Source organism: Notothenia rossii (genome assembly GCF_949606895.1).
Source record: "Notothenia rossii genome assembly, chromosome: 7".
Taxonomy (NCBI): Eukaryota; Metazoa; Chordata; class Actinopteri; order Perciformes; family Nototheniidae; genus Notothenia; species Notothenia rossii.
In genome coordinates this window covers 78,969,062-78,994,484 of record NC_136905.1, presented here as the reverse complement: position 1 = coordinate 78,994,484, position 25,423 = coordinate 78,969,062, and the positions used below count along the sequence as shown (strand labels likewise).

At 42.8% G+C, this 25,423-nt stretch overlaps 1 protein-coding gene across 1 annotated transcript; it reads right to left on the bottom strand.

The window, feature by feature from the left end:
* Positions 1-386: 386 nt before the first annotated feature.
* Positions 387-24,984, bottom strand: ttbk2a (tau tubulin kinase 2a). The gene is made up of 16 exons (XM_079692297.1): positions 24,638-24,984; positions 18,985-19,149; positions 17,564-17,711; positions 16,119-16,192; positions 14,126-14,266; positions 13,457-13,561; positions 12,690-12,755; positions 12,496-12,588; positions 12,035-12,160; positions 11,684-11,841; positions 11,092-11,299; positions 10,762-10,985; positions 8,048-8,588; positions 6,982-7,314; positions 5,181-6,193; positions 387-4,576 (listed from the first exon to the last, which is right to left on the bottom strand). Exons 2-16 carry the CDS (start codon positions 19,051-19,053, stop codon positions 4,129-4,131), a joined length of 3,747 nt encoding a protein of 1,248 aa, XP_079548423.1. The 5' UTR covers positions 19,054-19,149; positions 24,638-24,984; the 3' UTR covers positions 387-4,128.
* Between the last annotated feature and the right edge of the window lie 439 nt (positions 24,985-25,423).

The following is a 25,423-nucleotide window of genomic DNA, read 5'->3' as shown; positions in this document are numbered from 1 at the left end:
ATAATACATATATGCAATGTACAATTTAGTCATTTGGACTGTCTATAGGGTCATGTTTTAGCCTTTGTTAATTATTGTCTGCCCCTCGTGGGTGCAGGAATCTTTCTCAGTTGTTCTTCCTGAGGTTTCTTCTATTCTTAAGAGGTTTTTGGGAGTTGTTTTCCTAATCTAAAGGGTCTATTGCTGTACATAATATTGAAAAGCCCCTTGTGGTAAATATAGACTTGATTAAAATGAAGATATGGATCTAAAATCTTCAATGTATTCATTTTTCTGGGCTGTTTTGGTTGTATCTTGTATGAATCGTTCTTAATGAAGATGGTAATTAAAACAATTGAAGGGGCTACAATAAAAAAAAAATAGTGAAAAAAAAACCTTACACAGGATTATGTCTGCATGCGGAATGAGTATTTTATTTATAACCAGTTTATAAAAATAAAATACAAAATAATTTCAAAACAAAAAAGAAAAAAAACACTGTACAAGGCATTGGCATGACACAAATGATAGAATAAACATAAATAATTACAGTTATATACAATGCAAAACTCCCACTTGTTACATTCTTTCCTTGAAACTGTACAGTAACATTTCAAAACCATGACGTACATTACAACATAAAAATATCCACCATTAAAAAAATCCCGACAATTGAAGTCAAAATGATGGATGGGTGAATTAGCAAATGTCACAATAAATAGTTTCTGTCAAATATTTAGAAGTTACTTACAAGTAATTCAATGTAATGACATGAGAAGTGTACAAGTGCACACCAAAGCTATCATTAGTTTCCGCCTAAACTTTGAAAATAAATGAAAACATCTGGGTTTCTTTTGCTGGCATCTGGGTATTTAACCACAGATACCCAGCAAGCTACTATAAATATGACACCTTTCTATGAGCAAGCCACTTTAAAAAGCGACAAAGAAAATCTCATCTGGAGGGTAACACTAGTAGACCACATCTCCACATCACTTATCTATGTGCATTAAAAATAAAGAAAACATGAGAAGATATCTGATTATCTTTAGAAACCAGCAGCACTGTTTACTGTCTGTTCCTCCCTTTCACTGAAGCCTGTTAGCATTTACAATAGTTATTTTTTATTTCAATAATTACTTTATATTTTACAGGTATATATTAAAAGTCTGCACAACTGCGTTCGGAACTTTGAAAGCTTAAAATATCTTGAAATCTGGAGTTGAAAGAGGGACGATTCAAAGATTGATTGCTGGCGACATGTAAGGAATTGCACGCTCCGGATTGAGAGCATCCTGTTAACACACACATCTTGAATGCTGCACACAGTCGATCGAAACATTTCCCCACGCGCTCTCACAGAAAAACATGGATCCCTCCGGTAGAAGCACAGCTTGGTAAGCACAAGAGTCTGACAGCATCGATTTGAGTGTGTTGATATATTGACCTCGCTGACAGACCTTTCACACACACACAAGGAGACGAGTGACAGAAAGGCTTGGGCCCGAATAGTGGAATGATCTCCAACACAGACAAGGCTCAGTCATCCCTCAGTTTGCACAGAGGGGCAGAGAGGAGACATTAAGGCGACTGACTGACTGAACGCTGTCTGCCTTCAGGATGAGTCATCATAGCTGCTCTGTGAGCGGTGATATCTGCAAGGTCTGCACAAAACAGCACGCGTTATACATCAATCTCAGTGCGATCTCGTATTATCAAATCTCAAGTCGAACCACATCTGCAAAATCTATAAAAATATGGGATTTTTTTTGTGACTGCTAATGTGGTTGCATGAGGTACTCATCCAAAATCAGTTTATTACAGCATAGATCAAGGCTCCAGGGACCAGTACTTGCAAGACAGTGAGGTAAAGGGAAGAAAATATACTTAATATACTGTACACTTAAACCGATATCAAAATATGTTCAACAGCAGAACATTACTTTGCTTTTTTAGATTTCCCCTTGGGGAGAAAAAAAAAAAAAAAGGTCTTCTTTGTGACGTTAAACGCTGTTTCTTCATAAAGGGCCATAAAGTGATCTACTATAAATAATAGACTGACTATAAAGTACCTTATGCAACCCCACCTAAAAACATCCAAACTACCCCTTTGATTCTTCAAATCACAGTTGTAAAGTCTATTCTCCTTATTTATTCTGGTCATTCCATCAGGTCAGTATTTGCACTGAGTACAGTCCTCTGGGCTCGTACAGTCTATCATATTCCTGCAACACATTCATCCCAGTGAAGTCAGTGCAGAGAGCAAAGCAAACAAGTCAGACATCAGGTGGGAAGGGGAATAGAAAGAATATTAAATGGGTCAGAGAAAATATATATAGATTCAAAGGTGATTCACTGCTGGGTTAGAACCAAGAGAGATACCGTGTGATGGGAGGTGGAATGCAGCTTTCTACTCAGTCGTTGGTTCTGCGTGTTTTTTTTTCTGTTGGGCATGCAAAGAGTAGCATCGAAAGGAAGCTGGAGTTATTTTTACAGTATCTTACAAGCGGAGGAGGTTGTGGAGGTTCAGTGAGGAACTAAATGATTCCTTTCCCTTGTGCACAAACAAACTGTATGTCATTATATAAAAGACATGGTTCGGCACAGGAGGAACAAAACTAACAAGAAAAACATCTGGCATGGAAGCCTGTAAGATCATTTTGGTGTGGGAAGTATATTTACATATGGCCTTGATTTTCAATAACATTTGACAAGATGGTTGAGGTCGAAAAATCACATTTTGATCAAGTTTTATCTCCAGGACTGACCAGGTATTTATAAACAGGACAGTTGTGATGGGTTCCACTTCAAATATTTCCTTTTTTTGTCATTAGAAATAATTGCTACTCAAGTAACTCTCATTGTGTTTGATTTACAAATACTGGTGTTGCTACCTTTTCCTAAGAATACTGGTTAAAAGGGTTGTCTTATTGTTTAAATACAAACAAAGTGAATCCTCAAGCTACCAAGGCACACGCTGAGACAAACATTTGTGTCTGAACATTAATACATACTCAGTAATGTACCTTGTGTTGCTTAAGCTATCTACTGCTACTACTCCATAACTACCACTAACACACTTCTAACCTGTAATCCCTTCAGTCAGCGAAACACTTCCGATTCCCCCTTAGCAACACAGTAGGCACAAAAAGGTGTGTGTCCTCACGCACTTGACATGATTGATTGTATTGATTTAGCATTTAAAACTAATGTGAGTGACACAAAACCATACATCCACCATCACAAAGAAGGGGGTAAGTGTCTTAAGCATTGCTAAGCGTCAAAATAAATATCTCAATAAATACAACTGTACACAAATATTGGCTTTATGCATTCGGATAGAGCATAAAGTAAACATCATACCCTGCCTGCAATCTCTGAGTGCAGAGGAGATAAGTGGGTCAGCTCCAGGGCAATACTTAATGAAGTAGTGATCATGTTTACTGATCTGCCATCAGTATATTCCAAGTGCATTAATACTGGGGATACATAAGTTACATTACATTGTGGTGCAGGATGCATGAAGATGAATAAACAGGAAGCTGATTTATTTATGTGCCCACCGGCCAAATAACTATTAGTTTACATATTATATTATGCCTGCATGTAAACCATTCTTTCATTTTGCAGCTACAGTATACTATTTTTGTCTACAATATAATAATATATATGAAACGAGGACCCTGACTTGTCAACATGGCTTGTCTAATAAGTTCTTAAAGAAGCACCGATTTTACACACTTGGCTCAGTTTAGTCGTCGTAAGAAGTACTCTTCAGACAGCCGGTGAATGTCAGATTGGGTTTGAGGCTTTTCAACAGTAAGCCTTACAAACTGGGCACTTATGCTTTTAAGTTACATCAAGGGATATGTAGGAGCTATAATGGCGTTTAGAAGTCTCAGATTCTGTCCCACAGATTCTTTAGCATTCTTCTTAAATCAAAATGGTCGAAGGAAGTGCATTACTAAATCACTCCTATAAAACTGGGCACATAAATCAATGAGAAACCCTGTGTGCAAATAGAAGGAGTGACGAGAACAGCGAGACAAGGTTCAGACTGACAGCGTAAAAAGGGGAAATTAATACAGGAAGACTCAGGTGCTTTAATCCTGACCAAACAATCCCCCCCCCCCCCCCCCAGCTGGGGAACTATCTGGCCAGCTTGCTCGAGCACTTGCCGTCTCGGCTGCAGCTCTTTCCCCTGGACAGGTGGAAGGGGCCCGTGCGCGCCTGGCGGCTGCAGCAGGTCTCCTGGTGGTGAGGGTAGAAGCGGCGGGGAGGTGGCGAGCCGGAGAAGCTGGGAGGTGAGCGGCTGCGGCCCAGGCAACCCACTCCCCCGCCCCCCCGGTGCTCGTGGCGGGAGGGCGAGGAGCTGACGGAGCGCTGCAGGGAGGAGGAGCTGCGCGGGGAGGCGCTGGAACTGCGGTGGTGGTGGGGGGAGCTCGTCAGGCTGCAGACGCCCATCCTAGAGCCCCCATACTGGGCTGAGGAGCGGTGGTGGAGGGGGGAGCCCCGGGAGCCGTGCATCAGCTGAGCGAGGCACGACAGCAGGTCTGAGTCACTGTTGCTGCCGGCTCGGATGCGGTAACGCCTGAGCCTGAGTGGATACAAAAGAAGAAGCAGGGCAGATTATGAATCAGAGCCAAGTCATATGACCGCAAACCAGGAAACAGGGTGATCCATCAAACTGAGCCAGTGGGTTGTACATTTATTTTTAAAACGGCAATTACTTTGCACCTTTTGTTAGTTTAGTGTATTTGAGTGCATACTAACTGTTTCTCTAAATGTATATTGGGTGTATATTTTTTTATTTTATTTCATTTTTAACTCATTTGCAAAGTCTTGTTTATGTTGCTGTTAAAAATAATTTCCCAAATTGGGCTTAAAAAGGTAATTCAATTCAATTCAAGTTTATTTATATAGCCCAAAATCACAAATCCTATTGGTCTCAGAGGGCTTCACAAGTCAACAAACTAAATTGGTAATGTAAAACAATGTAAAAACAACAAACGTATCTTACAAGATCAATGTGAAAATACCGATTTAAAAAGGAACATAACACAATGACACAAATACAGTTACAGTTCATTCTATTCTAATCTTATCCAATTAGCTTAGCAAAACATAACGTCTTTGCTGTTCGTCATAGTTGTTGTTGAGAACAGTAACGGCCTATTTATTTATAAAAATCAACCAATTACCTGCCCTCCGCTGTGGGGCGGCCCGATGGTTTTCCAGGGGGCGGGCGCGGCAGGTATTGGGCGGCCAGCTGCTCAGCAGAAGATACCGGATGAACGGGACGCGGGATCCTGCTCTTGCGGGACAGAGGGCTGGAGGAGGAGGAGAGGGAGGGGCCGTCGTCTCCCTGCCGGTCTGAGCGGGAGCCCATCAGAGAGTCCTCGTCCTGAGAGCGGTCAGAGGTGGAGGACAGCGGGTCCCTAGCGAGGGACGCCACCATGGGGCCACGCCTATCAGAGAGGGAGGGGGAAGCAGTGGGAGAGGGGGCCGATCCGTGGTGGTTGGCTTTCTTCTGTAGGAGTTTCTCCTTGGCAGACCCCGCAGGAGGGAGATCCAACAGGCTGGAGGGCTCCAGGACTGGGATGCGACTGTGCCTCCGGCTGGGGGCCTTACGGGGGGCAGCCGGGGAGGAGGAGGGTGGTCCATCGGTGTGATCGTGGTTCACCTCTCTGCTCGCCTCCCCCCTCAGCTGAGGCTCTGTGGCACAGGGAGTCGGGCCAGAATCATTCTCAGGGTCCTTCAGCTTGGGGAACGCCCCGTTACTTAAATCCCTTTGGCTGTTAACAGTGGGGGAGAGGTGGCCATTGGCAAACAAGGGGCTTCGAGGAGAGTGAAGGGAGTGAGGGGAGTGAGGGGAGTGAGGGGAGTGAGGGGAGCGAGGAGAGCGAGGAGAGGAAGGCAAGCGCAGAGGAGGCGAGTGTGGGGAACGTAGGGAACGAGGGGAAGACAAACGGTTTGGCGGAGGGCCCTGAGTTTTGGGAAACATGTCTCCATTGACCATCATCTCAGCCAGGGGGTCTGTAGGAGTCCCGGGATTGGTGGGCACATGGTCCTGGGGGGAGCTGATGTCCGCTGTGCGCTCCTGCACCTGCTGAGCCTCGGCTTCAGCCTCACTCCGCCTCTCCAGCAGGAGGCACTGTTGAGCACTGTCTGATCCCGACAGGGAGGAGAGCCCAGAGGGACGCTGAGCCGTCAACTGGAGGGGGGGGGGGGGGAAGTGGAGACATGGGAGGAAAAAGAAACACAAGTGTTATTTTAAAAAATCAACCATACTAAAATGGGAAAAAATATTCTAGTTGTCAAAGGCATGTTGCTGATAGACTACAACATGTCGAGTTGTGCTGTAGTTCTGTAGCAAGAGCCTGATGCAGATGTGTGTGAAAAGAGAAGAATTTTATAATATGGGGTAACAAATGGTGATTAGTTTGGCAACAGCATGCAATACCATAGCTACCAGACCGAAACACACAAGTGCTATGGCAGTGTCAGTCAAGCTGTGAGTACTAAACCAGCAAGTAGGACAGGAAACGTTCACGCAACTTCGCAGGGGGCTTCAGCGAAGAGAGGGTGAGGAACAAATACAGGGAGAGAGAGAGAAAGAGAAAGATAGAGAGGACAAAGACGATCTGAAACAAAAGAGACCATGCGACCTGTAGTCATGACTCGACATTCCAAACACACATGCCACAATCAGACAAACACACACCCCCTATTCAGATCACAAGGACACATGTCCAGACACAAGGACACATCTGACCCATGCTCTGTCTGGCCTGCACAATGCCCCCTCATGGTTTCTGGAGAGAGCTGCCGGACATCAACACAATAAGCAAGCCGACTGAACAAAGAAGCCAAAATAAGCAACTGAAACGAAAAAAACAAATAGAAAAAGAAAGAAAGAAGGAAAATGTTGACAGCCGGTGTTGTTGGTAATGACGTAGAGCAAGCTGAATGAAGTTGTTTTTTTAGTGATGGGCTCATCACCTGCTGCAGCTGGGCACGAGTGATGCGTATGACGGAGGGAAACTTGGCGTTGGCAGCGCCCGCCGGGATGGCTGGTAGTTTCCTGCGAGCGGGTGAGCGGGTGCCGGGGGCGGGGTACTGTGGGAGGGAGGCGTGGCAAGAGGAGGAGGAGGAGGCGCGCTCCTGCTGCTGCGGGTCGACGGACATGCTGCGCCTCAGGGAGGGAGGGTGGCGCAGGTGCAACGGGTCCGACAGGGTGGTCAGGAGTGTGTGAGGGCTGGGAGAGCGCAGAGGGACGGGGCTGGAGGTCCGGAAAGCGACTTCCTCAGGCAGGGACGGAGGAGAGGTGGGGAACTAAGAGAGGGGAAGGAGAGAGGAGGGGTTGTGAGACTGGTGAGGGAGGGAGGAGATGGCGGGAGTTACCGTGGGGAGCAGGAGGATGAGTTGTTCTCAAGCGAGAATGCGACGGGAGGATTATTAAGATAGGAGGAGGATCTTAGGCTAGGGGAGGAAGACAGAGGCGAAGCATTTTGGGCAGATCGTGGACATTATGAACATGGAGGAAGTTGTTCTGGTTGTAGAAGAGAGAGTGAGGGGACAGTTATTCCTCCTGTCGTTTAAAAAGTTGCTCAACAATTGTAAAAGTGTTTTAACTTTTAGATTTCGGAGGGCTGGCTGAAAGTTATACAAAAGTAAAAGAGCAAAAAAGTAATTTAAAATCAGCATTAAAAAAAGCATATATAATAAGCAAATTATTGAATTTGGGAAGTAAATAAAAAAATAGGATCAATGTAAGCATATTTATTGCAAATCAAAGTGCATTTCAATAAGCTTTCTTTCCCCCATGCTGTGATCTGATAAGCTCTGCAGTTGTGACACATATATATTTCTCTAACACATAAACACAGGAGAATAAGTGAGAAAACATAAAGCAGGAACATTTAGCTTGAAACTACAGCGAGATGCAGCTGGTGGGACTCTGACTGCTGTTTGATATAAGCATTTCTTTCTGTAGAGCTTTTTAACTTTGTAAAATCAGTCACATGTGGGCCATGTTGTGAGAAGGCCTTCAAAGGAAAGTGCTTACCTGAGTGAGAACTCCTTCAGCCAGAGCTTCACCCGGGCTGGTAGGAGTAACGGGAGGCAGACTCCCCATGGGGCCCACGCTAAGCTCCAACTTGTCCACTTTTGTACTTCCCTTGGAGGAAGCCGTGCTTTCTCGTCTAGCTTTGCCAGAGAGAGGGCTGGGGCTGCACTTTTCCCAGCCAGGAGACTGATCCCCCCGCTGGAGCAGCTCTGGCTCCTCGTCCTCCTCTGAGGTGGCGGTCTTGGCTCCTGGAGAGCCACCGGGCCTCTCCACCATTACCCACTCCCTGGAGTCAATGTCCTGCCTCCCAGAGCTCAGGTTCAGGGCCACAAAGCCCCCGCTGATGGCCGCCCCCTCTCCTTGCTCCAGGGATCCACAGGATGCTGGTTTAGGAGACCCAGCGCCCGACCGGAACTCCTCGTCGTAGTGCCAGACCCTGTCGTGGCGCTCCCCGGCGGGTACAGCCTGAGTGACAGGGATGATCGCTGCTCCGTCAGCCGCCATCTCCTGCTGCTGGGGGCCGAGCTGCTGCCTCCCTGAGCTGAACACACAGATTCAAACCATCCACTTAGTGCTCTATCCTCTGGAACATTTAGCAGAAAAGGATGTCGACAGAGAAGCATCTGCCTCCAGTCTCATATTGCATAGATAGAGCACAGATAGTGTACAACCACACAAACGCTCTCGCAATTGTTTTACGCTCAGTGTCCGAAAGAGAATTGCTTCTCAACTTATTCTTCCGATTATGGACTATTGTGATGTCGTTTTCCAAAATGCACATAAATCAGATCTTGCTCCACTCAACATAGCCTACAATAGACTATGCAGATTTGTTCTTGGTTGTCCTTTTCGTACACATCACTGCACAATGTATAACCAACTTAAATGGCCTTCTTTAAATGTAAGAAGAAGACACACGCATTGGTTTCAGCTGATATTTAAATGCATTTATCTTAAACATCCCCATCTTATTTAAAGCAGTATTTTTTACCCTACTTGCCAATTCATCAAGTTAGACATTCTGTTCAGATTTATTTCTCTGTCCCCTCTGCAAAAAAATGGATTGGCAGAAGAGCGTTCATGTTCAAAGCCCCAACAGACTGGAATACTTGACCTGCTGCTGCTATTAGATCTCTTGCATCATTGGGTATATTTAAACATGCATTGTGATCTCACTTTCAACCGGTCTGTACTTGTTATTAACTGATATTGATGAAACTGATCTGCTCGACTGTCTCATTGTAATGATTGTGTGCATTGCTTGAATTTCACTTAACAGACTGTATGTGGTTTGTCTTGTGTGTCATGTTTTGAATTTTGTCTTTTTGTTTATGTATGTCTGTAAGTTGTTGCTATTGTTGGGACCCCCTTGAAAAGGGACGGTGCATCTCAAGGGGTTTATCCCAATGAATACAAATGTCGATATACACACACCTTTTCGTTGGTGTGCAAGTTCTTTCATTGTGAGTCAAGAAGACAAAAAAGCTTGCATATATGAAACATCTGATAGTTCAAACTAAGCCATGGAGGAAGATACATTAACTTTGCTGCACCTGTTTTCTTCTTAGAAAGTGAAACATGTGAGATGAGGTGAGATGTATCGCACTCTATTTCTAATCAAATTGTATCGGTCCAGAAACCTGAAGCACTATTATTGTGGTATTTGTGTGAAGGAGAGTGAAAGAAGGATGATGATTTTGTCAGTTTTCCCTGAAAGAAAAGTTACAAAATACTTGTGAGTAGGGATGGGTACCGAGCCCCGGTATTAAACGGGCCCCGGGGCTGAATTATTAAAGACCGTGGTACCGTTAAGCTCCGACGTTAGCGATCGGTACTGGAGACATGTCAAAAATATATGTCATGTGTATTATTGCTACACAAACATTATATTGCAGTTTTAGTGTCGCCAACTCCGTTTCTAATATGCAAAAAGCTTTTAGTATTTTCGATCTCTCTCGCCCGCCTGCTTGCGAGGGGGCGGGGCAGTTTACACACACGCAGCTGCTACATGCAGCAACACACACACACACACACACACGGAGGAGACGGCGGAGAGAACGCGCTCCGAGGTGTGGTTAAACTTTACCCGCCTAAAGTGCAAAAAGAGTTTAGCATGTCAGGGCGGTAACACGAGAAATTTGTCTAAACATTTAGCAGAAGGGCTCCACATCCAGACGGAGAAATGCACCGGGTTCCACTGTCTTTTTAGCAGCTCTGTAGCCCCGTCCACGAGTAACGTTTCCACGTCAGGTGTTATGTATGCTAGCAGCAACACACAGGGTTAACTACATTATACAAACATGGGTTAATGATTAGAGGTAACTGAGTTATTTTTATTTTTTAAGTTTCAGCTATTCTGTTTACAGTTCTGTTATCACATTATTTAATACCATTTGTTAAAACATTGTTCTTTCTTTTGATGTGAAATATTATGTATTTAATTTAAATACAACGCAATGTTAGTTTTGTTCACAATTTGTTTAGTTAGTTTATCTTATTTTTTCTCTCCAAAAGAACCGATAAAAGTACCGTTAAAAGACCGGACCGATAAGCGGTATCGATAAAAGTAGTAGTAACCTTAACGATACCCATCCCTACTTGTGAGTGCTGTCAATTAGAGTTATTGGATACATGTGCATGTCAGACAATTGAAAAAATCTGAATTGGCCAACAAAATTGCAAGCATTGAATGGAAGGTTACTTGATAGACATACCAGGTCTCCAGGAAGCGCTCTGGACTGGGTTTGGCTTCTAGGCTGAGCCTCCTCTCTATATCCAGACTGTGAATGTTGCGGATCTTCCTCAGCAAGGGGCCATCGCGGTCTGAAGCCCCCAGCTCAGAGTGCAGTTTGACTGGAGATCCGAGACTCGGCCCAGCGTAGGGGTTCTGGTTTGCGTGGTTGCCCTGGTTGTTGCTGTGTTCCTCCTCCGTTGCCGCCTATGGAAAAGAAGTCCGTTTTTTTAGCAAAGGATTACAAAAAATGGTGGATTGCTATTCGTATAACTGGAGATCAATTATCTGAGTGGATAAAACTATATTCTACCTTCCAGACCGCCGTCCTGATGCGGTTACGGTTGCGGTCCAGCTCCTCCCACACGTCCGCCTCCTGGTTGCGGTGGGGGTGGAGGGGGGATCCCGGCAGGCGGTCCGGGGCTGGGTTGTTCTCCGCGTCGCTGAGCTGCTCGTCCTGCAGAACCTCGTCTGTGTTTTCCCTCATCAGGTCGCCAGGGATCAAGGAGGCATTCGCCATACTGCGGGACAAAGATACACACATTATTTTATGTATAAAGCAATTTTTCGTTTCTAATAATAATACGATTTATTTGAATAGCAATTTTTATGTATCAGGTACAGCTCAAAGTGCTTTAACAAGGCACGACACACAGTTTAACAGGACGTGGTTCAGTCGAATACATGAACTCTCTCCAATTCTAGTTTTGTTAGAAATATATATTGTAATTATTTCTGTTGAGTGTCTAGGCCAATATTCTATCCCATTTCACATATCGCTGATTATGTCTTACAATTGTACTTGTACGAATTTCGTAATTCCAACCACCTATTGTTACAGTATGTATTACAAATAGCACTGGAATGAACTCTACTAAAACAATTTTTAATTCAATCAAGCATACCCCATGTGTGCCGGAGTGAGGCGTGTGTGATGTTGCGGTGTTGTGGCACTAGCACTGATTGTAAAAGTGCCATCAGTGCCGGTCCGCTCCCAGTCATAAGGGTCATTCTCCACAACATTGTAGGTTTTCATGCTGTTGTCAAACACTGACATCAGCAGCTGTAACAACACGAAAATACAAAACATTTGTATTTTATTCAGCAAAAGTCTACAGAAAAATAACAAACATTTGTAGTTCTTAAAAACAGGAAGATACCACATTGACTTGAGGAGATATTTCTAGATCATGCACTGCACACTTTACTAAAATATGTAGCTAAAGCATCATTTAGCAAAACCAAAATGTCATCACCTGGTAGTCTGGCTTTGTGAAGTAGTCGAGTGTGGCGATGTGTTCCAAGAAAACACCAAACTCTGCCGGCAGGTGTTTGAGCATGAGACGATGGTCGTAAGTATCCTTCAGCTTCCCCACATGTTCCTGGGAATACACACACACACACACACACACACACACACACACACACACACACACACACACACACACACACACACACACACACACACACACACACACACACACACACACACACACACACACACACACACACACACACACACACACACACACACACACACACACACACACACACACACACACACACACACACACACACACACACACACACACACACACACACACACACACACACACACACACACACACACACACACACACCTCATCACTTACAGCTACCTGGACAGGGCTGTTTCGTTTCCATGAAGGACAGGCAGCGATTATTTTTCTCTGCTTACTTTGTCCTTGATCTTCCTCCATGGCAGCTGCCCGACCAGAAACTCCACCAGCATGTAGAAGAGAGACCACAGATCGTCGTGACGACCCATCTCCTGCAGAACCACATCAAGGTTGAGTTCACAGTAATCAATTATATTGGATCATCGTCAGAAAAGAGAAAGTTGTGTAATGCATATGAATAATAGTTACTGACCTTATTCTTGTGTGCATTGACGGATGCATATCGGACAGTTCCCCTGAACCCTGCCACTGGACGAGGCTGATGAGCAAAGACAGGAACAGACATTAAATACAAACATTTTACTATTTAAATTCAGCAAACAAAATGTTGTCAAAAATAAGTCAAAACTATTTAAAGAAACAAGTTGTATATCCACCTATCTTTTATATAATCTCTGAAACCCAAATATGGTTAGATCACATTAAACATTTCCTTTTTCTGCATTTGTGTTATCACATCACATTATGAGAAGGAGTGACTGAGGTTATGTGACTACAGGGGACATTTTGCATTACACATAGTAGTTTAATTAATTGTTATTTTTAGAAAGTCACTGACTTAAATCATCTGTTAAATAACTAAAAAAAGACACATTGGGGCCTTTGACATCAGAGGAGGTTCACAATGTACCAGTCGCAAAGATTAGAAGACCTTGGGATGTCTCAATTTCGTGATATATGCTACTTGGAAACCGGTTCTGACTGGATTTTGTGTTAGGAGGGCAGGGTTAAGAACAGCTCTGCACTCCAATTTGTTATACTTCTCCTCATTACAGCTTAGAGAGAGAGGAGAGGTTATACAGCCACTGTTGTGTAGAGGTTTGCTTTCTGGCATCACTACTTTAACATATACATTTCAAATAAGACAACAGAGAATAACCATATCATTTTTTATACATCAGTATTGTGAAGTGCAGCTTTAAGCTCAGTGTAAAGTCAGTCACAGAGCAGGGCACTTACAGGTCGGACCTCCTGGCAGGAGTTGGTGAACTGACGAGCTAAACCGAAGTCCAGCATGTAGCAGGTCCGACACGTACTCGGGAAGCGGCCCATTGCGAAATTGGACTGAAGCAGAAAAACACGAGGCAGTTGTTAAACAGAATCATAAAATCACATTATTTGTTCCATTATTTCTGCTTGAATGTTTGGTTTATTGTGTGTTGTTGTTGTTGATGGTAATTGTTTTTGATTATCATATTTGAGATTTAAAACTGTAAAATGTGATTGAAATGATAACTTGAATTATTATGTTGTAAATAAGGCTTAGCTATATACACGTGTAGATCGTTTATTGATTTTGCAACTGTAAAGGTTCCCCCTAAAATAAAAACATTAATACATGTTAATAATGTCCTTTTAGTTTCAGGGGAATAAACATATCTCTATGGTGACATGTTTTAATACAGCAGCTCAAAAGGCAGAAAATATGTACATTCTGGTCATTGTTGGGCAATAAGCCAACCCTTTTATTGAGCCAGCTTACTGTAAGTGCAACAAAGAAACTGAGTCAGCAAAAATGCTGGCAGCCAATAAATAATCTGACAGCAGAAATAAAGATATTCTCATGTGTACTGAAATGAGAGCCGAGCATTAAATATGCCTCGCTGCTCCGAGCTCACGGTGACTCACCGGTTTGATGTCACGATGCAGGAAGCCCACAGAGTGGATGCTCTCGATGGCCTCCAGGATCTGCCGCCCCAGACGCAGCGTGGTGCTGATGCTGAAGGTTCCCCGAGTCATACTCCTCCTCAGGTCAGCCAGGTTACGACCCTGAGATCAGAACATGGACGAGATCATAAAGTCTGACAACAGGGGGTCTGTCTATTATAAAAAAACATGTCATTGTTGGAGCTATGTATTGCTTTCTATTATTTAATACTTAAAGGTGGGGTAGGTCATTTTGGAAACCAGCTCGAGTGCGCTAGAATTTGAAAATACACAACTGGAAACAATCTGCCTCGTCCTTCAGACTTCCTTACAGAGCCCCTCCTCCAACACACACGAACGCGCACATGACCAATGAGGGCACGAGATAAGTTTGTGCACAGATGGAAGGCTGACAGGCAGGTAGGCCATCCAGTTACTTTAGCCGGGCCGGCTCAGATGATTGGTCGTGCTTTTTACAGCACCACGGCTTCCACAAATGACATTTTGTTATGGATTTTTTGTCAAAGCACTTCAGATATTCATTGCTATCGGGATGTTAAGAGCATTCCATGGAATATAACAGAAAGTGTATCTCGAGCTGGTTTCTCAAACTTACCTACCCCACCTTTAAACTTGTATTTTCTTGCTGTTTAGTGTTTATAGTAAATGCATTCTTAGTTATTAAAGTCGTTTCTATGCTTTTATTATGAAGGCAGTTTGGGGCACTGGATGATGTGGGTGTAATTGTGTATATGTTGGAGACAGGTGGTGATGTGAATAGAGCACTAGTAGGCACATGGTTTTTTTTACCAGGGTGATTCAAGCCATATAAGGAAACCTGTTGAATGTACTTTGTTATTGAAATAAAATGCACAAACAGAGATTCTTGTCTGGACTTGGATCGTTGCCCTGCGTAAGTTTTCGCTAACTGGTGCCCTCAGCGGCAGTGTTATTTTAAGTGAATTATCAGTTTTATTTCTATATGATTTTGGCCGCTACAGTCATAAAAGACCTAATCGTCTCTATCTACTACTCGTTTGGAAGCAGCACACTGTGACTGGGAAATGAAAATAGAACCTATTGATTCTTATACTGGCTGAAATGTTTGACGATGTGACAAACAAGCCAGATGTGCTGATTGGATCGAAAAGCACATACATTCAGCGAACATTCATCATCTATAATTAAACACACGGTGCGGGCGGGAGGTGGTTGTATAAATCATGATGTTTTATAGTATGTGAACAGTTTGTAGTCCTGCTGCCTAAATCACCAGCTGGAGAGTAATGCTGCCATAAATATTTTTGGCACAGGATGGGATGGCAAAAGTCAGTTTGTCTTTTGGTCTGTCTATCAATTTAGTCCACATGGAAATATCTGGAAATTGTAAAAAAATTGTAAAAAAAAAATATCACAAAAAAATATTCCTCCACCTTAAAAAAAAGAAATAAGAGGTACATTCAAATTTTTAAAAATGGTGATAATAATAATAATAAATTGGCTATCAAAATGGATGACTGATTGATTTATTGAAATGCTTTCCCTTATATTGGATCACGTTACAGCAGCAGTTTACTCTTATTTAGACACTTTTATCAGAGTTATCCATATTTTAAGATTTGAACAACGTCATTATTGAACATATACACATTTCTTTAAATTGTAATTCCTGAATCAAAAAGTAGAAGGTGATTCATTATAATTATTCTGCTTACTTAAAAGTGATATTGACTAGACACATTGAATAGACGAATACATTATTGACAAGGAAGCCAATCACTGCACTTAGACAGGCCACAAACACATGGTTCTGATTGGCTTCCAACGATTCTTGCGAGCCTGAGTGAATATTTTGTCAAGACTTTCACTAGAATTGTCAATAATTTATTAGTCAATCGACGAATTGCATCAGCATAAGTGTAATGTCTAAATGCAGTTAAGAGCGAGGCATTAAGTCCTCTGCATTTATACCAACCTGAAGCTCCATCACGACGTAGTTGAAGCGGTCGTTGCGGCCACATCCCACAAAGCGACACACGTGGTCTTTGCCTAGGGGGAAAAAAGGAAGAGTCTCAAGATTACTTTCGGAGGAGAAGGAGAGGTGACTTTTACAGCATAATTTGATGGTAAGATGCGTCGCGCTGTGTGAATCATGATGATGTGCATGTTCATATTTCTCTGCCCTCTACAGCTCACTGCCCTTCCATCACCAGCGGCCCTGTGCTGTACGACTCCCTGCTGATTTATCGGCTATGGCACACAACGCCGGGTCCATACGTGAATACATAGTGTGTGTGTGTGTGTGTGTGTGTGTGTGTGTGTGTGTGTGTGTGTGTGTGTGTGTGTGTGTGTGTGTGTGTGTGTGTGTGTGTGTGTGTGTGTGTGTGTGTGTGTGTGTGTGTGTGTGTGTGTGTGTGTGTGTGTGTGTGTGTGTATGTGTGTGTGTGTGTGTGTGTGTTGTGTCTGAAAGGACATTGCTGCAATAGAAGCTAGACAGCAGCCACACCCCAAACCCTTACGCTTGAAGTGAATGCAAACAGCTATTAGCCAAACCCCCCCAAAGTAAAACAAGTACATTTAGAAGAGGATATTTATTCTAGTTTGTCTTCCTATAAGGTCAATGTTTACTGTGTACATTTGGGTGGGTCAGCAATGTTTCTATGAATGGGGGAGTTGGAGTTAAGCCTGTCTCAAGTTACATGTTGGTTCCCCAAGGAAGCACCCAACACATGATGCCTGAGGCCGCAGCCATTAGACAGCAAACATGATCCCAGCCCATTGATTTCCTCTCAGAGCAGAGAGAGAAACGAAAAGGGCACATTGGTCAAAAGGCAGGAAGGAAGAGGGGAGGGGGGAAAGACACAGTTAAAAACAGATAGAGGAGTGAAACTATGCAACCCCCCCCCTTGAAGAAGCTCTCTTTTGTTGATCCTGTGTCTCTGCTGCGAGACGATGGGAGTGTCCGGGAGCACAAACATAAACCTCCTCTATCCCTGGCATCTTGAACTTTTACATGAATCTCCTGAAGCTTAAACCACAATTCAAATGTGAAATTAAGAGAGAATGAATGATCTGTTGGATGACGGTGTGTTATGCAGCGCAGAGACTAAATGAAAGTGAGCTGAGCCCTGGGTCAAATTGTAATTTTAGATGAGTCAGATGATATCTGGTCTCAGGGGAATAGATTACAGGCAAACCTTTGCCATGACACTTCCTGGATTAGTCTGCCTTCTACTCATTTCTCCCTGCTTATGTGTTCCATCAATCTCGGACAAATAATTGAGCGAAAATGTTTCTTTTCTTTTAACCCTTTGTTCTTCTGCCACTACTCAGTGTCCTGTCTTCCGTAGGTCATCGGGCCAGGGAGGATCAATCGATTTCAGAAATGTAACCAAATCCACTGAATCCATTTCGACTCACCCTGGAGCTTCTTCAGCACGGCGACCTCCATCTTGAGCACCTGTTTGGGCTGCTGGGCCGACTCCACCTTCAGCGCCACGCTGACCCGCGTCAGGAGGTCCACCGCCTCGTAGATCTCCCCGAACCCGCCTCCCCCGATCTTCTTCGCCTAGAGGGAGATGATAAGACTTGACATCAGAGGAAATACCATACAGTCTGCGTAACTGGACAGCAAGGTGTACTTTTATAAAAGTGTGAACATAATGTGCCCTATCTTAGGAAAGTTAGAAGGTCAAAGTCAGTTACAGAACATCCTCCATGAGGTCTGTGGAGTTTTGCTCGATTATACTTCACAGTGGAGATTACTCGTCATGAAAATGCTTTAAACTTTTCTCTACTATATTAGATAATAACAGGGCTGCAACAAATGATAATTTATTAAAAAGAAATTTGACAATTGTTTACACAAAACAAATGCATAGTTTAATATAATATATATAATATCTATAAAATGCCAGAAAAACGAGAAAAATCCTCATCACAATTTCCTAAAGAGACATATTTGCATTGTGTGTTAGTCCCCCTAAATATTCGGTTTAGTATGACAAAACAGGAAATCAATATAAATTAAAATCCTGACACAAAAGATGACATCAAAGATGAATTATCAAATAAATAAATGATCAGAAATGATGGACTTTCAATCAGGGGATAGTTTGAGTCCCACTGCAGACAGCATGTCGTTGTGTCCCTGGGCAAGACACTTCACCCCAAATTGCTCCTGTGGGGATTGTCCACAGTATACACACACACACACACACACACACACACACACACACACACACACACACACACACACACACACACACACACACACACACACACACACACACACACACACACACACACACACACACACACACACACACACACACACACACACACACACACACACACACACACACACACACACACACACACACACACACACACACACACACACACACACACACACACACACACACACACACACACACTAGTGTTCAGCTGCAGCATTCTTATGGAACTCTGTTCATTGGAAGACGGGAAGTGGTGCCAGGCTGCCAGTGAGGACTAGCAGCCTCACATGGCACCCAGGCAGGCAGAGAAGTGAGGGGCCGGGGCCCTCCGGGGGTACTGCTGCCTATAGCTCACTGCACCACCACAAATAGATATAAAGGCTATTTTTGGATCTCCTGTACTGCAGCAGGCAGGCAGCCCTAAGCGGACACAAAGACTCAACCCCAAAGAGTCCGACCCACAGGTGAGACACTTCAGAGGAAAGCAGGGGAAATCATTGTGTGAGGAACAAAGAGTTGTTGTGTTTTGACAGAGTGTGAGCCAAGCAGTGATGGGGCTGGACAAACACTCTGCCTATTGTCGCGGAATAACACGTCACTCACCACTTTCCATCGTTCCTTGACCAGGGAGAGCACGGTCAGGATGTCAGCTTGCTCTGTTCCCCCGCTCATCCCGTCTGTGGACCTGGGACCCTGTCCTCACTGCTTCCCCCCCCCTCGACCAGCGGCCTCACACTGACACGAGCATTAGTGCCTTGATGGAGAACCCTTAGGAAGCCAAAGAGAGACACAAATGTTAGAAAGTGAGGAACAACTCTCAAGGATATCAATAGAATTATTGTTTTTTAGGCTAATCTAACAACCTTTACTGTATGTACTTGTGACTTGAGCCATAATGTACCAACTTTGAAATCATACTTTTATGTTGACATGTTCAGAATGATCCATTTCTGTATTTACACGGTTACTTACATGTTATGTTATGTCTAACTTCCTTCTTTTACAATGATTATCTTTGTATGAAGTCTTATCTATGCTCTCCTGTGTTTGACTCTTATAAATGTTGCTGAAATGACACCTGAATTTCTCTATGGGGATGATCAAGTTTATCTCATCTTATATTAATATGCACTGCTTCGAGATAATGCTCTTGGGTGCTTCAAAGGGAGATTTATTAGAGTTGAATATGCATAAACAGGGCTCCAGAGTGTGACCAATCTGTCAAATGCGACCCGACTGAACGTTTTTTTATTGGTCGCTTTTGTGGGCCTGACATTTAGCACGTCTCTCTCCATGTGTGTAATGTTCGAACTGGAGCCCTGTACTCCTCTCCACGGGACAACACAGCCTTACTTATTATACAGATAATTCAAAGTGAGGAGAACTTTTGATTGATATTTCCTCCATAAAAATACTTCAGGGTCGTCACACCTGTCCCAGACCTCTGATCACAAAAGAAGCCTAAAATAAATGGCTTTTTCAGTTACAGTGGCTCAGATATGATGAAACATCCAATATTAGACACTGCATTTTATTGCTAAGAGTCAGCCAAAAACTGCTTGAAGAATATACGTTCTGATTCAAAACGTTGCTTGTGACCATGACAGGTGTTTGGCTGGTAGACCGGCACCGCCCCCCCCCCCTGCAGCATTTTCTAGGAGCGGCAAACTCAAGCAGTGAGAAGGCCAAAATGATAATACACTCCAACAATGCTTAGAATACACAGTAGATAATATCCATAACGATTTGAATGCACATAAATGCAAACGTTTGTCTGCGGTCCTGTCCGATAGGCCGGTTTTTTGGACTGTTTGAACTACATGTGAAAGTTGGAGAATGTCCACATTGGAGAGACAAAGTTAAACCCCGGCTTAATGTCTGCAGCTTTCTGATACTCGACCATGGCAGCAGCTGCCACACCTGCTGCCAGCAGCTGGCCTTCTGAACAAACTCGCAGACAACATTCCTGTGTATTAAATTACAAAAAGGCTTCATCTGAGTTTCATTTTTCCAAGCAATTTATCTTCTGGGTATGACAGCCATGGAGCACGTCTCATAAGGAGAGTCTAGTCAGATATAATGAGTCTGCCTAATTTTCATTAGTTCTGGTTGTTGTATGGGAGACAAGGTTTGCATCATTATAATTAAAAAAAACTGTATTTTGAAGACTAACTAAACTGTATGAAATTGTGGCACAAGTTTTTTCATTTCTTGAACTGAATAATGTTTCACTAATTTGATTTGGATAACATTGTGTAACAGTTTTGCTTTACACGCGCCCTCTGAGTGCTGACTACTGACTTTATGAAATAAATCACAGTAGCTCAATTGGGTTGCCACATTGGGAAATCCCTCTTATTATTATTTCTCTTTGATAACATATTTCATTAAAAACATACTTGGGGGTTAAACTCTCTCTATGTTCCATCAAGTCTGACGTTATACATGCTGATCAAGTTGTTAATAACAAACATCACAGATCTGCAGCATTTTCTAGCAAAAAAAAAAGCAACCCAGAGAATTTCTTTGCTAACTGGCAACCCAAAGGAACAGATTTATAAAATATAATTAAATTGTTTCTTAAAAGGCCATTAGTTAAACATCTTTATCAAAGGGTGACTTGTTTGAAAGTGGCTCTAATAAATCTACTGGCATGTTGCCCAGGCTTTTTTTTTTGTACATAAACAGTTTGCTGTCTGTAAAACAAGGATCAAAAGAAGTTTGTCCTGGAAAAGTTGGGCACACACTCCTTTATTATCACTATTTGTACATCCACGTCTTAGATAAGCATTCCTCAGGAGAGAACACGCTGATAACTTCCTTCAGACGGGCTTCAAATGCTTCGTTTCATCATTCTGCACACAGCGCGCTGGCATCTACCGTTATGCAACCAGCCTTCAAAACACTATTTGGAGGCATGATCCCGACATCAAGGAGGCAATCAATCCCATCATGCACCAGGGTGAGGTAGGATTGATGGAAGAGGGCAAAGCGTGGTTAGACTACATAACAGCAGAACAACAAGCATGAAATGTGACCCAGGGTTGAAAGTCAGGAGTAAGGTTAAACTTTAATACAGAGATGACAAGATTAGATGAGATGTCTCAGTAACATAAATCTCTTTTTCAGACATGTTATCCCTCTAATGGCCTTTGAACTGTATTCTTTTAGTAGGCATGTCATAATGTTTGGATTTATTTGAATTACTGTGAACACTGAATGTCCAAGATTTATATTGAGGTTTCTTTCTTTCTTTAATAAAAAGGGCTTTTTTAATGGTTTAAACCGTTTACAAAAGTCGAGTTCTTACTGTTCCCATCATTCCCTGAGGTACATGAATACATGTTCGTACAGCCAGGTATCTATACACAAATACAGCTATATAAATACATTCATTTAGATATGTTCAAAGATCCACATACAAGTAGATAAATAAGTAAATCAATCCTGAACCAAACTTCTACACAAGTCTCTTTCATTCACCAATGTATGTCAATGTCACGCACTAAATCTGCACAGAGAAACACGGTGAGACAAAGAGAACGGAGTAGGAGCCGCCTTGTCAAAACATCTGTGTAATTCTGGATGTTGCGTTAATCTGTGGCAACGCAAAAAACACAGAGCATGCCGTCAAACCCACAAAAGAAACATGCTGTAGAATCCCTTTTAACCGCAGAGGGATGAGAGAGACTGACTGTAAACCCTGATTAATAACCTCTGCTGCGAGGCGAATGTCACAACTTCAAGGTCACTAGTGTGGTCCTTCTTTTATAGGAAGAAAACGTGTTCTGTTACATCTGAGCTATCGTGCATGAGTCATTTCTGTAGGAACAGGATTGGTTGGATGAGCAATGCGAGAGATGGCTGACATTCAGCATCTACGGATTGTGAACAAACATTGGACAGAGAAGTGGAAAACATACAAGAAAAGAGGGATATTTTTGTAGGACTTTGATACCTGACCTTTACACCATTGCATATGCTTTAAGGTCAAAAGTCTGAATAAGTCTTAGCCATCTTGTGCCCCTTTTATCCCTGAGAGACCGGAAAGATGAAAGATACTACCTCCCAGTCGTCTTTTTTGACTACATATGAGAAGCCACAACCCACATGTCTCTAACTCAAGCTTGTTCACACTTTGCACCAACACACACACACACACACACATGCACAAACTTGGCCACCTCACGCTGGGAGTAATCTCACACCTCACAGAGAGGCAAGGCTCTGCTCTTCCTCCTCCGCCTCCTACTTGATATCAAACCTCCATGAATGAATACAAAAGTACTGAAATTAAACCAATGGATGACGACCGGCAGCTATCGTCTTCTCCTCATGAATCACGCTTCCTGACCTCCTGCATCACCATGCCGACGATGGTGCAGTCCTTTTCTCATTTGCTGACTGCAGCTTGCCGTTGCCCTTTGGGTCTGCTGGAAGCTGCACGTTTTTACGGCTTCATAAAGCATCATGAAATGTGCTGCCACCCACAGAGGATTCCTCCCCAGTTAAAACTCAATCCTGCAGATGTTTATCAGTAAATATTGACAAAAAGCTAAAGAAAGACCACAGTTGCAACTTACTGTTGTTTTGATTTACGATTCATTTGTTAAAGTGCTGTTCTACAAAATGTCAAAAAAAGTGAGTAATGTCCTTTCCAGTTTTACAAAATCAAAACTGATGTCTTATTTTGTCAGTCCAAAACCCAAATATGAAAAATAACTTAAATAATAGTCAAAATGGTGGCGATTGCTTTACTGTGAATCAACTTAATTTTTTGTTGAGTGAGCTCTGATACCGGAAGCACGCTATGATTGCATGTGCAACACAACACATGGCTTAAGTGAGTATAGCTCCACTGAAAATCTGTTGGCTGTCTAATCTGTGTGTGGCCTGACTCAGTAGCAGGTCTGGGACACTTGTCTTGCTGCTGCTGGCTGAAATAAGTGTCTGGTCTGAGCCCTGGAGAGGAGGGGGGGGGGGGGGGGGGGGGGGGGCTCCACACTCGGCCTCAGCATGGATAACATTGATCTAGCCTGAAGAAAACTGTGAAAGGATAAGTGTGTTTTTATATGGCGCCACTGAAGCCTTAACTATCAAGGATGCACTCACCTTAAGAGCAGTTTGGGTAATTACTTTCAACGGAGAGTGCCTAAAATGCATTTATGTTATGAGCCATTTGTGCAACAACCGAAAATAAAATAAAAACCTCTGGCAAGTTGGTTTCAATAGAATGTGACATCTGCAGCAATGTCCCAATATATTTATCATGCTAGTCTTCCAAAAATTAAACCACCTATCTGCATAAGTGGGAGAAGTTCTCTGATCTAGTACCAAGGTGTAGGAATACTCTGTCACAAGTAAAAGTCCTGCAATGCATATGTTACTCAAGTAAAAGTATTGGCATTTCAATAAACTTAAAGTACCAAAAGTAATAGTACGCATTATGCAAATAGAACATTTCAGAATAATATATATATATATATATGTCTTGATTATAATTATGGATGTGTTTGTCACAGCTGGTAAAGGTGCAGCTAGTTGTAATTACTTTGTATGCTGCAGGGTGGCTTGTGAATTGTACTCCAGGTGTAACTAAAGTCTTATTTAATTGTTGTTTATATTTCAAATTATTATTCCAATTGTGCCAAAAGAACTAAAGTTAATAAATAATTGTTTTTGCTAAAAGTACGATGTAGCAAAAACAATAATACTCAAGTACAGTACAAGTCCCTCAAAATTGCACTTAAGTGCAATACTTGATTAAATGTACTTGGGTACTTTACACCACTGGTAATTACTTTAAATGGAGAGTGCCTCAAATGTATTAATTTTAAGAGCCATTAGTGCAACAACAAAAAAGAAAAGACAAATCTCTGGTTAGTTGGTTGCAATGGGATGTGACAGGTAGAAATCTGCAGCAATGTCCCCATATATATTTATCATGGTATAGTCTTCAAAAAATATAACCACTATGTGCCCTCCCTGCGGTGGACTGACTGTTGCATAGCGAGTTGGTTGCCACAGCAGATTTACTCAGGCGCGTCCACGCACATTGGCCGCCACACGCACCCTCATCCCGCCTGGCTGTGTAGGAGGAGGTTATATTATATACTGTATGCTGCTGACAACATGCAGGATAACAAACATGCCGTTGCACGCGACAATGAATTGAGGTGTTTAGGACAATGGGGCGAAAGCGAGAAAGGGCCAGAGCATATATACAAGCACGGCCTCCTGATTTCTGAATCCTTACCTCGGGTCTTTGCTGCCAATCCTTGATCCAATCCAGCCGGGTGTGGTTACAACAAATCCTCTGCTTTTGGAGGCGGAGGGGACGACATTGAACGGAATACCATCGCGAGGGAGCCGTCCATGAAGAAGAGATGGCGGCGGTGGTCGCGTTTGTAGAAAATGTTAGAGAACAATAAGCAGGTTTAAAGGGTGGAATATGTCGGAGTGTTGGTCGTCCCTGTTCTCCTTCTGCCTGCTGTCACCTCAGCATCTCTATCGGTCGCTGCGGATCCGTGACGTGACGAGAGTGTGATGGTCATCAGCCTTCCTGCGTGCGCGGCCCCGATTCCATTGCCCCTCGCAACAAGATCGAGCGCGCGACACGGGGTCTTTAAAAGCGCGCTCGCTGTGTCTCGGGAGCGCGCTTTACAAAATCACAGATGTTTATTCTTTTTTTTTAGTCCAGTATTATTTAATGTACATCTATAACTAACATTTACGATTGCTATAGTTTCTTTAAAGGTCTAATTTTTGACAAAAAATTAACTTAATCAAATAAATAATCCTAAAATGTCCACCTCAATAAAGAAGATTACTAGCCTACATTTAACATTTATGATTGGATAATCTTTTTTTTTTGCTTTCATAATTGGAAAATGTGAATCTGTCTGTACTTTTGGACATTTTTGTATATATATTTCTAAATATCTTGTCCGTCTCATAAGAGCAACCTTATAATACTTTTTGGAGCTATTCAGTAATTGACATAAAATTAAAACAGACAAATAAATCCGTGTTTTAATAAAAA

What these genes read in the sequence shown, in the direction of transcription:
- ttbk2a (XM_079692297.1), bottom strand. Translation starts at nt 19,053, where the DNA reads ATGAGCGGGGGAACAGAGCAAGCTGACATCCTGACCGTGCTCTCCCTG. An exon ending in TCAAGGAACGATGGAAAGTG is followed by an intron (nt 17,712 to 18,984) that starts GTGAGTGACGTG and finishes ATCTCCCTCTAG; the next exon opens with GCGAAGAAGATCGGGGGAGG. An exon ending in TCACAAAGCCAGACTACCAG is followed by an intron (nt 11,842 to 12,034) that starts GTGATGACATTT and finishes GTGTTGTTACAG; the next exon opens with CTGCTGATGTCAGTGTTTGA.